At 45.5% G+C, this 14,602-nt stretch overlaps 4 protein-coding genes across 4 annotated transcripts; 3 read left to right on the plus strand and 1 right to left on the minus strand.

Annotated features, from left to right (window-relative positions):
* Nucleotides 1-893: 893 nt before the first annotated feature.
* H6S33_008891 (uncharacterized protein) lies at nt 894-1,734 on the plus strand (the record flags this gene model as incomplete). Its single annotated transcript, XM_044840775.1, has 2 exons — nt 894-1,256; nt 1,360-1,734. The coding sequence occupies 2 exons, from the start codon at nt 894-896 to the stop codon at nt 1,732-1,734; spliced, it is 738 nt and encodes a 245-aa protein (XP_044697706.1).
* A 4,106-nt stretch (nt 1,735-5,840) lies between these two features.
* H6S33_008892 (uncharacterized protein) lies at nt 5,841-6,761 on the plus strand (the record flags this gene model as incomplete). The annotated part of the gene is made up of 1 exon (XM_044840786.1): nt 5,841-6,761. One exon carries the CDS (start codon nt 5,841-5,843, stop codon nt 6,759-6,761), a length of 921 nt encoding a protein of 306 aa, XP_044697707.1.
* A 3,132-nt stretch (nt 6,762-9,893) lies between these two features.
* Nucleotides 9,894-11,273, plus strand: H6S33_008893 (uncharacterized protein; the record flags this gene model as incomplete). Its single annotated transcript, XM_044840797.1, has 4 exons — nt 9,894-10,146; nt 10,223-10,791; nt 10,855-10,941; nt 10,995-11,273. 4 exons carry the CDS (start codon nt 9,894-9,896, stop codon nt 11,271-11,273), a joined length of 1,188 nt encoding a protein of 395 aa, XP_044697708.1.
* A 1,137-nt stretch (nt 11,274-12,410) lies between these two features.
* Nucleotides 12,411-14,021, minus strand: H6S33_008894 (uncharacterized protein; the record flags this gene model as incomplete). The annotated part of the gene is made up of 3 exons (XM_044840808.1): nt 12,411-13,046; nt 13,109-13,575; nt 13,742-14,021. The coding sequence occupies 3 exons, from the start codon at nt 14,019-14,021 to the stop codon at nt 12,411-12,413; spliced, it is 1,383 nt and encodes a 460-aa protein (XP_044697709.1).
* Between the last annotated feature and the right edge of the window lie 581 nt (nt 14,022-14,602).

Raw genomic sequence — 14,602 nt, forward strand, 5'->3', positions numbered from 1 at the left:
AAACCTACCCCGCCGCACCCGCTGCTAATCCCCAGACATATGTAGTGCCTCTGGACTAGTAGTCATCAACACACATCATGTACACCGTGAATCAGCGCCCCAAACGCGCCTCTATTAGCCCTCTACATACTCCAATACCCGCTGGCTAAGTAGCTAGCCACAAACTTCAAGTATTTTCTCTAGCATATTTCGAGTGATAATCTGTGATCCAACATAGTTATATCCCTGTGTAACCCCAGCTTACTATCCCTACCTACTCTGCTATACCTACCCTGTGATACAACAACCACACCGGGGATGACGAAAGCCGCAAAGCCGAAAAGGGAAAACGGGCGCGCGGATTAAGCTTTTTAACTCCGAATATGGAAGTTTGGTACTCGGGGTTAGGTTTTCTACTAGGGAGAGCGGTGTGGTTGGGGGAGCGGAGATAACGGGAAGACAGATGCGGGTGTGGGGCAGGGATGGGCGGGAAAGTGAAGCTAAGGGCACAGAGTGAGGCGGGAGTGCGGTGGGAGTGCGGTAGGGGTGTGGCGTGGGGTATGGTGGTGGTCGTGGTGGTGCATGGTGGGGTTAGTGGGTGGGCAATATGGAGATAGTGTTGTGCTCGTACGGAGAGGGAGCGAGTGTTTGGGTATTGGTTGGAGTTAACTTGGCTTTGAGGTTGGTGCTTGCTTTTGTGCTTGTATATAAGAGTTCGTGTCTTCCAGAGGAGGACGTATCATTCTACAGCACTCAATCAGTCCTCACAAACACACAGGCAGCAAACTTCAAGCTTCTTCTTCTACTACAAAGTACTCAAACCCACTACGTTCCTCACCCTTCACATTACCACCACTTCTACAACCTCAACCAACACCTCCACAAACACTCAAACAAACAACCCAACAACCACAATGTCTCTCGCTGGCAAAATCGCACTCGTCACTGGCGCCTCCAAGGGCATCGGCAAGGCCATCGTCGAGAACCTCCACGCCTCCGGCGCTTCCGTCGTCATCAACTACTCGCGCGACAGCGCCCCCGCCGACGCCCTCGTCGCCAAGTTCGGTGACGCAACCTCCCACGCCATCCGCGCGGATGTGAGCAGCGTGGCCGAGTGTAAACGCTTGGTCAATGAGACGGTCAAGAAGTTTGGAAAGATCGATATTTTGGTCCTGAATGCGGGAGTGCTGCCGATGAAGGATTTGGCGGGAACGACTGAGGAGGACTTTGATAGGACGTTTGGCGTCAATGTGAAGGGGCCGTACTTTCTTACTCAGGTAATTCTTCTTCTTCTTCTTCTTCCTTTTTCTTCCTCGCCTTCATTGGGGGTTTGGTTTGGTTTGGTTTTTTTTTTGATATGATGCTAACGATCTCTTCCAGGCCGCAGTACCGCACATCCCCGATGGCGGCCGCGTCATCTTCTTCTCCACAACCCTCACGGTGGCCACAACCGTCGCGCCAAACTACCTCCTCTACAACGCCACCAAGGGCGCAATCGAGCAGATGACCCGCGTGCTCGCAAAGGACCTTGGTAAGCGCGCTATCACTGTCAATGCCGTCTCCCCCGGCCCCACGGGCACAGACCTCTTCTATAACGGAAAGCCCGAGGCCGTCGTGAAGATGATTGCCGGATTCAACCCGATGAATAGAATTGGTACTCCCGAGGAGATTGCGAGTGTTGTGGGCTTCTTGGCCGGGCCCGAGGCAGGCTGGGTGAATGGCCAGAATATCAGGGCGAATGGAGGCATGGCGTAGAGGGGTCATGGGGCGTCACTCGGGGTTGGCGTAGGGTGGAGTGGGCTTGGCTTTTTTTCTTTTGTGATTGGTTGCGTAAATCCATAGCTGGAATAAAAGGCTCTTTCTTTTGTGACATTGGGTTGAATGGTGACTTTTTTGAGTGATTGTGATAAGTATGCTTGCTCCTCGCTGTGTTTGTGATCGCGATGTTTGCTGCGTCGGTTTCCATTTATGTAACTGAAAGAAGCAATCAACTATCCTAAGAAAAAAGTGAAAAAACGAGGATTGAGTCTTCGGTCTAGAGATGGTTCGTAGTTGCAGGTATTAATAAAAAGAACACTGGACCTGTAAAACGACCGCAAAGTCTATCAGAGGTGAGGCGGCGGGCACCACCACGATCATTGGCTCAGCCAAGACGCAACCTGTGTTGGTGTTGGAGCTCACAGCCGAAAAATGCAACATAATGTGCAATTGAGTCAGCGAATATATGGTTTTGTAGTGTAATGGTTAGCACCCAGGATTCTGATTCCTGTAATCCCGGTTCGACTCCGGGCAAGACCTCATCTTTTAATTTTTTTTTTCTTTGTCAGATTTTTTTCTGCCCACCCCCCGCTAAAGAAAACCCCGCTTTTTATGACCGCGACGTTTCTCCCTCCCCCCACTCTTCCCAGTCGTAAGCGAAACGACAATCGAATCCGCAAAAAAAAAAAAAGTACACAGGGCGCTTAGGGTGTGAAAATGGATGTGAAAAAAAAAAATAATGATTTGAAAGGTCTTGCTGGGGATCGAACCCAGATTACGGGAATCAAAATCCCGTGTGCTATCCATTACACTACAAAACCGGTTTCCGACCGGCAAAAACGGCTGGGTTGTTATGTACCTTTACCGTATTAGTACTACTGGATTGGGTTAGCGCGGATCATGGTGCGTCACTCGCGGTGTGGCGGCTGGTGGCTGGTTGTGGGTGGTGGGTGGTGGGGGCGTTTTAAGGTTGAGAAGATTGGCTTAATTGTTCTTGGCAGTTGTGTATGTGTGTTTGGTAGATGAGTGAGATGAGTGTCTGGCGAGGTTGTTTGCTGTGTGTGTTCCAGAGTTCCGGAGATGCCTGTTGTAGTAGTAGGTAGCCACCTTCAGCCATGCAGATAGACCTGATATGAATGCGACATGTCAATATCACCAGCCCTACAAAACTTAGAGACATCGCGATATTCAATCTTTGGGCAAACTCTAACGATGGCTCGACTGCTGGAAGCAAACTAAGGCTACGCGTCAGCGGGGTGTCTCTACACAGTAAGATTTCGCCTTACGGATCTTGGCTTGAACGTGAGCAGGCATGATACTAGCTCCAAGGGGTGCTTTCGGCTGGAGGTTAAGTTGGAGTTGGGAAGTCTGTGGGGATGTAAGGTGGGGATTGGTGGTGGTGGGATTGGCTTTTGGGGTTGGTGGGGTAGCGTATGCAGCTGGTGCTTCTGGCTTCAAGAGATGTTTCCAGGTGGAATGTTGGTTGGCTGATCTGTGAGGATGTGCAGTTTGTATTGCTGATGGTGAGATTCGTTCTTTAGGACTGTAACACGAGCAGCTGGTGCTTCGGGTTCTGAGTGGTGTGTTTGGAGACAGGGACAACCAAGTGCAGAAGACTCGTAAGCTTATGGCTTGAGGGCAAGGCGTATGTCGTTGGTGGTACTTGCAATTTCTCGGACGTACGTCATGGCTCCGCGTGATGATACCCTGGCATGGACCATGGTTAACGGCCTGGAAACTTCCTGCCTGAATCAACGAAGTTATTGTTAAAATACTAGGTGACGTGGGATTGTGTACTAAGGCATGTGCTTGGAATTCGCTTACGTCTCGATGTTGGAGTCCTTTGAAGCGCTCGGACTATTCACGGACACCGTTTTGCACTGGGGCCGCTACATCAGGTAATTCGTCAACTATCCACGCTTCATAAAACCTGCGACAGTAAGCAACTGGATTGCTCTTACATCTTGCTGAGCGCTATCCTGTTGGTGCTTTGTATATTTGGGAATACTCAATTTTCGTAGCGGCCATGGCCAGGCTTACATATCTATAATGATTCTCGGAGCTAGGGCTACTACTAGCTCTGCCCTTCGTTGCAAGGTCAATCTTCGCATGTCTATGGGGGGGTGGGTTATTGGGTTGGGCTTATGATAATGTCTGACGGTTAAGATTTTCGTAATTTCTTTTTTAGAAATAAAACTTCAAAAGTCTGATACATTTATCTACCCATCTTATAATAGCGAGTCGTAATTTTGGTGAAGGATCAATTAGCTGATAAGAAAGATAAACAAAGAGATCTGTGAGTAAAGGCTTAGTACTCTCTTGGCATTAATTAAACCCCAGGGTGGGAAGCATTTTTCGGCAGACGAAGGGATACCGTTTTAATACCAGTTAACCGACGAACGTTCGTTGACTGCCAGTGTTTGCCAACAGGACTCTGAGTGAGCATATTTCACTAATATCATTCCAGGTAACATGTCATGTGCGGTTCTCATATGCTATGAGCTTAGTCTGCCTCACGTGTAACTTCTTAATCATATGTTCTCACTCGTTAGAGACGATCACCAGTCCTGGTAGCGGCATTCGCAACAGCTTCAAGTATCAATCTTGGCAGATTATCATAGTCAACAAGATTTGATTAGTCTAATACGGTTGTTTTGGAGGTATTATGGCCTTCTCTGCTGGTCATCCAAGCAATGTACATGCCTGCTCCGATTCCTCAAACCTATGATGTGCAGCTAAATTTAACCCTATATTGAGTAAAATGTATACAAGCAATGATTTGTAACTTTTCTCTACAGAGATTTGACTTGGAGTTGCATGTCTAGAAGATATTTTGGAGGCCGCAATTCGACTTTATAAAGTTAGATCATATCCCATCACTCGGTCACGTATTAACCTGATTGGGCATGGTGGACACTCTCCACGTGACAGTCCATTTTCTATCACTTGAATTGGCACCAAGAAAAGTGTACACAGCTCAACATAGGGGACTTCCGAATTGTAATCTCGTTTGAGACCCTAGGGCCCGTGAAATATGCTTCTTCGAAGGGTATTAACGTTACGTTATCAGGAGTACAGTACTGATAGAAGCCTCCAGTTTCCGATAAGTTGTGATACTATAGATAACAGCATAAGAAAAAGTTAAAACTCGGAAAAAGAGCCTTTTTGTACACAGTAGTTGTTTCTCGTAGTCATAGCGATCGACTCAAAAGCTTGAGATTGAGCTATTTTTTTTAGCGTGACAGAAGGTTTTGTAGTGTAATGGATAGCACACGGGATTTTGATTCCCGTAATCTGGGTTCGATCCCCAGCAAGACCTAACCCATCTCTCCGATCTTTTGTTTCGGTTCATCTGCCGTGATTTTTTGATATTGGCTTCAAAGCGCAACACATGTAACAAATGTAACAGGTTTTTCCCGGTAATGCTCATCAACGGTTTTGATCTCTTTTTACTGTCACCCTTTTTAGCCGGTTCAATTCTTTGGCCGCGGCCGTACTAATCCAATTTTGGTTTGGTAACCTGGATTCAACCCCTCTCTCACTTGGTTTATCTGCTTGGCTCGGGGAACAGAGAACAGTGTTGCCTTTCTGAGTTGGACTTTCTGCTCGCATCTACCAGATATTTGTAAAGAAAACATGAAAAGGTGGTCATTTATCATCAAAAGACACCAAGGTGTACCGTTACGTACCCCTAAACTCGTGTGATGTAAAGTGATGCCTGGTGTCAGGCGGGATGGTGTCATGTGAATGGAGACAACACCTGAGACTCGAGTGACGACAGTTAAGTGAGACAAATGATGTTACAAAACCTCCCCAGCTTTCTCTGCTTTATTTCCTTTACGTTTGTTTATTTTTCTTATTTTTCTTATCTTGGCCCTCACAGCTTGGAGTCATCTACTATCAACCGGAATCTAATCTTTAATCTGTAATCTGCGCAATCGCATCTCATCTAATCTCTTGTACCTGCCTCAGCTGCACGGCAACTCCCGCATCCGGCCGAACACAACGCGTCCCCCCCATACTTTAATCATTGATACCAACTTACCATCATCTCACGATATCACCCCCTCAATTCGACATATCCACAACCATAACTACCAGCAATGACATCTCCACTTTACAACACAACATATACTCTCCACCGCCTCTCGCCTCTCAACTCCTTCCCACCAATCTCCCCCGACACTCCTCCAGCTCCCGGCTCTTCACAAGACCCCAAGCTTCACACACGCTCGCTCCTCTCCCTCCTCCGCGGCGACCGCTTACGAAATGTGCGAATCGACGACCAGTCCGACACAACACTTACGCGCGCAGGCCGCCCAAAATCAGTAACCTGGACACCTTTCTCCCATAACGATGAAGACACACCCCGTGGTGTCGCAATTGAATTCATATATGAAAACATAACCTATACCTCCCTCCTGCTCTCGCCACCTCCTGGACGCAAAACTACTACATCAGCTACAACAACACTTCTCCCACTTTTGCTAACCCGCCTACCAAAATTGCTTCGTGAGATATTAATCAACTACCTCTCGACGACTTTCGATACCCTCGCACTACCACTCCCACTTGACTCCGAGACCCTTAAGTCACTTCTGGAGTCATGGCTTGAAACTACTATGGCTGCTGGTGGGACAGGAGGGAGAACGAGTATACAGCTCGTATTCTCGCCTCCACCTCCAGCAGGGACATCATTGAAAGCTATAACGGTAACAGTAGAGCGTGCGGATATAGAGGGTTTCTATAGACGTGGGTTGAAGCTTCTGGCCACTGGAGTTGGTGTGAATGGGGCTTTTTTTGAGGGCCTGGGGTGGTATATGAGAGGGAGCATGGGGATCGAGGTTGACGCGTTGCGTCTGCTGAAGATCGCTTGTGGAGGCTTTGTGGTTGGCGGTGGCGTGGGTGGGGGCGCGGGAAAGCTCAAGATCTTTGAGAATGGGGAGGAGGGCGCGGGTATGGATGTGGTTATGGGAGTAGTGGAGGCGTGTCTGGTTGGGCTCGATGGGCTTGACGGGAAATGAGAGGTGTTTTTGTTTTCTTCCTTCTTTCTTTCTTGTTATATCTTATTTGGGATGGGGTCGGGGCTGGCGTAATCGAATTGGGAACTTGAATGGGGGGATATTAATTAAACTGGACCTGGGTTTGGGATATTAGCTCACAGCCTGTCAGAACCGTTGCTGTCCGGGCTGTATAAAACTATAGCGCTCTAATCTACGTATAGATTGTTGATAAATGCTCAAGTAGTAACATAAATAAATATATAATCAGTCAAGTTAGCTAGCTACATGCTTTGATATACTTTTCATATCTGATACTTTATTTTCGTCCCTGTATCGTACTATACAGGTGTTATTTTAGGCAAACCTGCCCGACGTTTAACTGTTCACGTGTTATCACTCGTCACATCATGTTGAATCGGGATGAGTAATTCTAACGAGAAGATCATTTAGCGCAAGACGAGTCCCACCGTAATAGAAGGAATTTACATGTAATTGTGGCCTCTTCTGGTACTGTCTAGGTGCCAGAAACTTCAATGCTACATGCCGCGTGAGCCACGTATCATCACTCGTATCCCTATATATCTCATTAATACCTCTTATTCCTTTAAATTACTATCAATAGCTTACTCCCTCAACCTCTTCTTCATCTATTTGCATCCAGATATTTATTAATTATGGTACATCCTTATATAAAAAAAGTTTCAGCCTGGCTCTGTCTTTATGTGATCGTCCGTTTATGCATTTACGCTCTGACACTTTATCGATCACATTCACCTATAACCGAACAGATATCGATATGGGATATACTTTCAGTCACGGGACAACAAAAGTACAATGGTAAAAAGGCTCAGCAGTAACTTCTATTGAAAAAAAGAACTATTTCTAACAACTGATATATGTCTCAGACTCTAAAACTCGACGATTGGAATTGTTGATGCGTGCAGAATAAACTACTCGTAGGCTTATGCCCAAGCCTCCATCACTATTACTTGCAATTGGGTATGTATACATATGTATAGGAAACTTCATTCATATTAATCAATAAATTACTAACAAGACATAAAATCATCCTAGGAAACTCTTACCACCATCATTACCACCATTATTTATCCCTATCAACTTAGGCAAGCAACACGATTACTTCAAACACGATTACTTCAAACACGATTGCTTCAAACACGATTACTTCAAACACGATTACTTCAAACACGATTACTTCAAATAGACATTCAAATACGATTACATGAAAGACAATTACTTCAGAACACAGAACAGCATACGCAGAGCAAGCATTCAAATAAATATTCAAACAGAACACCCAGGCAGAATAGAACACGCAGAACAGAACACACCGAGCTAGAATCCAAGAATCGATCAATTGATCAAACAAAAAAACAACAATATTAATTCAATACACTAAGTTAAATGTGGTATATGCCTAATGCTTGTTTGGTCTATGGTTCCTGCTGCGGTTGCAACGCGCAAAGCAGGCACATAGACTAACCATGCCAGCGGGCAGTTCTGCTGGTCAGAACGAAAGTACCCCATCTAATAAGCTTGATTACCATATATACCATTCTCATCTTAAAATTCCGGCCTCAAATATTTTCATTGGTCGATTGCACTATAATAGATTATATTCAGCGATACTCGATATAAGTGATGGGACTAAAACTCAGGCGTCACAATCTGGCTCAACATGAATACATTGCTCATCATTAGTACGTTGTATTTCCTCATCTTTTGATTGTATTTTGATTCATCTAATTTATCTAGCCAATTAGCATATATGCATAGCGACCTTATCAAAGATGCACCGATTTCGCTTTCTAACTAATGGTGTCATGAGATCACGACGATCCTGTTAGGATGGTAAAGGCCTCACATAACTGGCGACATCAACTACCCATCAATAAGACAAAACTGAGATTCTCTTCTACTAGCAATAGATGACACTCGTGAGCTAAAGGCCTTGGTCAACAGAATAAAACACTATAATTTATGCCATTGGGTATGAGGTACAACCTCAAGCCCGACTTGGCCCTATCAACAACAGCAAAGATTTTTCTCAATCAGAACGAGTCTGGAGATCTCTACATCCTCTTTAAACTTATCCGTAGCTGGCTGATTGCACAGATAAGGCAGGATGTGACGGGCCAATGGCAGGTTGTGACGGATCAAGGGTGAACCTTGAGTCCGCGATTAAGGCTAATAGTCAATTGTTAAAATTGATATTATTTTTACCCTCAAGTATACCTTGAGTCTATTCATGTACAATACACGTCAATAAAAGCATTTATTTCTATAGACGTTTGGGGGACTCGTCCTTGAACTAGAAATGCAATTCAATAACTTATCTGAACATCAGTTGTCCCTTACAAACAGCGATATCACTTCACCCAAAGAATCATCGATGGGAATATTTCAATCTTCATTCGAAGCAGTGTAGTAGCATCCGCCAGTTGAAAGCCTTATCGATTACCAAGATTAAGGGAAGTTAAGCCATCCTCGTACGAACAGCTTTCTGCCCACCATCAAGTGGGAGGGTATGTGAACGAGACTAAGTTAAGCATAATCGGTCTGAAATGGAGTTATGCCTACATAGAGTAAAATCTTTATTACGTGCTTGACACACCATCTATGTATGGTGCACATTGAATGTACATTGGGCGCATATGAAGGTTAACCTTGACTAGTTCGGTGGCTCCTACAAACCGCAGAGCTGCAGTAGGGCCGCATTTTCGCCCCCACTTCATACTCAAGAGGTTCTCAGTACCTAAATACTGTGTAACGAGGGAAGTATTTACCTTCAACGTTATGAGGATGATCACTCCTAGAATAACGTAAAGTAGATAAAGATAATGGGCAAGTAGCCACATAGCAATATGTAGGGTGAATACGCCACTTAATTGCTTTTTTTTTGTTTCTCACCCAGTGCTAACCCCTCAGCCGCTCAAAAAGTGCAAGAAAGATAAAAGGAAGCTGGTAGCCTTGGATTCTATGTTAGGTTCCCCATCGATTCTCTTTGAAGTTACAATGTCTAACGAATCCCTGAGCTGCCGCGACGCGAAATAGACCGATGTTGGACTCTTTTTCCTTGTGAATATCCTAGCTCATACAGCGACTCTTCCAGCTTCTCCTGGAATTAGTGTCATGGAATATCTGGAGGTGGCACTATTCTCATTGATAGTCCCTTATTATGGTGTTGGGCGAGCACTACGTATAATCAAGCGCGGCGCAATTTGGGTAGGGGATCCACTCCAACAAGCAGCAAGAGCAGAAGCTCTTTGCGTTGTCGGGAAAAATTGGCAATTTAAAAAGCCAACCCGTGGAATAGTGGTGATGACAGCAGGTGATGTGACCCATGAGCGAGACGTTGATCGTTTTAGCTTGAAAAATCGCTCCCGTAAGTCTACAAACATGTTAACACTCAACTGCACAATTTGAACATAAACACTACTAATTCTAATTCCATGAACTAGACTATAGACTGTTCGTGCTAGAACAAACATGCCGCAAGATCAACTTGAGGACTGTTCACGGAAACCGTTGTTTGACGGATGAGTACGCCCTTTATGCACTTGGTCGATATCAAGTCGAAGAACTCTCCCTCGAGAATGCACAAAATTCCAAAGAGTTCAAGCTTGAACTTCCTTGCAATCACAGTTTCGTCAAACCTGCGATATCCCTTGTTCAGATTATCTACTCCTCGATAAGTCTTTACCAAAACAGTAAGACTCAGTTCAATACTGCTGGCTTCGGTGCCTACACTTTTGTTGGAATCCCGTTTATCCTCATGTCTTTACTCAACCTCCTGGCAGCTATCTGCTCTCCAGAATATCCATGTTATTACTTGCTAGAATCAGACCTCATGGACGAAGCGAGAAATAAGGGCTGTGAATTCAATGGCACAGTCGGTAAAATCAAAAAACCTGTATCAAATCCTTCACGAAAAGGCTCAAGAACATACGTCTCGCCAGAGCAGGCAGAAAGAGGCGGTTGGGAGTTCAATATAGTCAATAAGTCCAATAACCCATTTTATCGTCAGATAGTAAGATTTCATACCCTCTCATTCGCACGCCGAACACGATTTGACATCTAGGGACGATCTTAGGGGCTTGAAACGCTGGGAGCGTTACAACCTCGCCGGAAATACACCAGGGATACCGTGTTAGAAATCATCCGCCAATTCCTAGACTTGGTGTTATCAGTGGGCCATTCATCCTCGTGGTCGTCTTAACCCGGTTTGAAAAGGGGGACAGTACCTTCTCCGAGCGGGCTTGGCTTACGATCTGGCTCCCGTTCAACTTTCTTCTGATGCTTCTGGGCTCATACTCCGTGATTAGCCATAATGGGGTCATCGTGAATTATGTGGCAGATAAGGCGCCGGAGTGTTACGGCAAAACTTTCGACTCTTTCAAGCTCGCTTTCTCTGTATTAGCAATCTATTTTATCCTCGCAGGTCCAGCTATCTGGGTTTTTTGGGTTACGGGGAAGTCGATTATGGAGCATCAAATTTGCGAATCAAAGTAGTGACGATTACACAGCAGCTTCCTGATTCTATTTTCAATCTGAATGACAGTGTCAGCGAAGTCCTCAAATTCAGCGGTTATATGAATTTGAGCGGTTGTGGTGGTGTCCGCTCCGCTACGAATAATAGAATCCTTGATCAAAGTCGGAGTCAATTTGCACGAAATATCACTCGGCCATTTATACTGGTTGTAGTATCACTACCCAATATGGTCGTAGACATCAGAAGGATCAAAGTCCGTGAATATGATTAGACAATTTATATCTTCGAACCCCAGTCAATTTCTAATCCTTAATAACCTTAACCCCAGGGACTACCACCACCAATCCTATCGACTCAACATCGAAAGTCAAAAAATCGAATTAGGCAGCGTAACCACTTTTACATTACAAAAACAAGCCTTGATAATTAATACCCCCCCATGATAACACCGTATATTCCCCTCTACAAGCACCGAACACAGTACGGGCCCGGTCCCCCAGAGGAAAGGAAGGAGGGAAAAAAAAAAAAAAAAAAACCGAGGGGAGAAACACTAAACTTTAAAAATACGATTTTTGCTAATTGTATTCGACCTTCCCACCCTTAACCTACAACACGCCCCAACCATCCGTCCACCTAAATATCCCAACATAAACTCTGCTCAACGCAACTCAACTATCCACCGTGCAGTTATTTGCTCAACGCTTGCATAGATAGTTTCAACACACAAAGATGACAAAGGAGAATTGAGAGTTCTGATTCAACACTACAAAGAAATAGTAATATTCAAATAAGAGCACGGTTTTTAAATCCAGCGACGAAGAGAAGAAAAGGAAAAGGAAAAAAAAGAGGGTGGACATTCGAGGCTAGATCGGATCAAGGGGGGGGAATAAAGACTAAGAAAAAAACAAAAGACAAGGAAAGGTAGAATAGCCCCTCCTCAGGCTGCGGAGAAGGGGGTCGCGTTTGTAAACAGCATAAAAGAAATAACAGAAGAAAGGCTTTCGTAGAATTTTTCAAGTTTCCAGCTTCACTATCAATCAGCTCTCTCTTGGAGAGGACAAAAGACAAGAAGCTACAATTACTACCGCCACCAATCATCCACTTAACAACTCCCCTCCGAACTAACTGGGTATCACAAAAGAGGTAATTAGTTCTTTCTAACGTAGTGAGAAACCCTTCCTCTTTCCCTTTTCTTCCAGAGGTCTTCCACTCTCGACCCTGGATTTCTTTTCCTCGAGTTCGATCCTCTGTCTCTCGAGTTGCTCCTTCATCTCCCTGTGGCGGTCGTATAGCTCCTGTTCTGATTGTCGGAGCTTGCTTTCCTTCTCTGCAACCTTCTGCTGGAACACCATCTTCATCTCCGCCTCCATCTTCGCGAGCTTCTGCTCGTGGAGCGTTCGCTCCTCTTCCTGCTTGACAGCTGGGTTGACTTCTTTGAACACGCTCGGGTCTTGGGCAACACCCATAGCGGTAAGCTTCTCTGAACGGTAGTTCTCGTACAGGAAGTTGTTTGTGTGCTCCTTGAGCTCCTCCATGTGCGTGCGAATCAACATCTGGCGGAGCTTGACAAAGTCACAGTGCTCCTCGTTGTCCACCTCAATGATACCCCAAGGGTAACGACGACCGCGAACTTTGCGACCATCAGGGTTTGTGACCTCGCTATTGGCACCGACTACTGCAAAGGGGACCTTGGACATGATCTCGTTGTTCTCGGCAATCGTCTCATCATCATCCAGCTCGTAACGGGGTCCCTCGAAGATCTGAATCTGATGGTGGTTGATATCTGCAAGAATCTACAAGGAGCTATTAGCCAAACGATCCGGACATAAAAACAAATTTATATCAAAAAACATACCCTCTTCTTGAAATCGGCAATCTCCTCATCTGTCAAAGTATCGGCCTTTGCAATAACAGGGATCAAGTTGACCTTGGTATGCAGTCTCCTCATAACCTCGATATCCAAGGGCTTCAACGCGTGTCCAGTAGGCTGAATGAAATAAACACAGGCGTGTACCCTGTTGTCTATGATGTTAGAACGGTTGACTTTGTTCTCCGCATCTAGGTAAGCATCGAATCGCTGTTCGATGTTATCAACGATAGGGCGCCATGACTCGTCGTTGTTAACGAAATCTCCGAAGCCGGGGGTGTCTACGACAGTAAGACGTAGACGAACACCATTCTCCTCAATATCGGCAGAGATGGATTGGATAGACACGGTCTTTGGGATAATGTCGAGCGAAGGTCCCTTGCGCTCCTTTGGTGGGTAGAGGGAGGTGTTGAACAGGGTGTTTACGAGGGTAGATTTACCCAGTCCAGATTCACCTGCAATTAACCGAATTAGAATTGTTGTTCTTCGTTGGTGACGCGAGTAGCCGAGGGCATCTCATTCTGCTTTTTTCCCTTGTTTTTTCGGAAATGTTCAGGGGTTGCCAAAAAGGGGCCACGACTAAAATTAAGCTTAAATGAAAAAAATGAAAATAACACATACCAACAACCATAACATTGAAGTTGAATCCCTTACGGACACTCTTTCGGTGCCACTGGTTGGGCAAGTTGGCGAAACCAACATATCCGGTCAACTTCCGCCTGACGATGTTCTTGCCATCTGCCTGGGCAGCAGCCTGAGCTGCCAGCTTAGGGTTGGTAGACTGAGCTGCTACTGGGATAGGTGGAGGTGATCCACTAGGAGACTGAATGGGGGACTCGGGGGGCGAGATTTCACTTTCGACAGCTGTAGCTCGCAAAGAGGATTTTATTAGCTTTGACATTTCTTTTATTCGACAAGGTAGTTGGAGAAGAGAAGAAGCAACAGCGGGGTAAGGCTGCAGATGAGTATTATATAGGTATGATGATGATGTCAAGTAGATGCCAGGCGATGCTTGGATGCAGCTCGAAGCGGGATTGGCTGATGTTTATCAAGAAACCTCATCGAATCGCGTTTCCATCCATTCATCCACTGATGATCCACCTGACATCCATTACCATCATCTTCAACCCGCATCTGTATTCCTGCCCTCTCTATGCCGCTACCGCTGTTGCTGCTACTCTGCTGCTGCTGAATCCCGGGGCCAGGCACACTCACCCATGGTGTGCTGTAGTTTAATCCTTTGTGCTTATGCGGTCGAAGGAAGATAAGGTGGGGGAAGAATCTATAGATCAGAGTTTATTGTTAGCTACGGACACAACACGCGGTAGATAAATGAAAAGAACGATACCCGCTAGATGCAGGTAATCAATCTGGCAATGACAGCAAACAAAAGATAGATTATGGAGCCTCAATACAATTGGGTAGGGGAAACAGCACTCAAAAAAACAAATGAGGTAAAAAGCAGGTCAGGAGACACCACGT

The sequence above is a fragment of the Morchella sextelata genome, assembly GCF_020137385.1.
Source record: "Morchella sextelata strain SCLS chromosome Unknown scls_3, whole genome shotgun sequence".
NCBI lineage: Eukaryota > Fungi > Ascomycota > Pezizomycetes > Pezizales > Morchellaceae > Morchella > Morchella sextelata.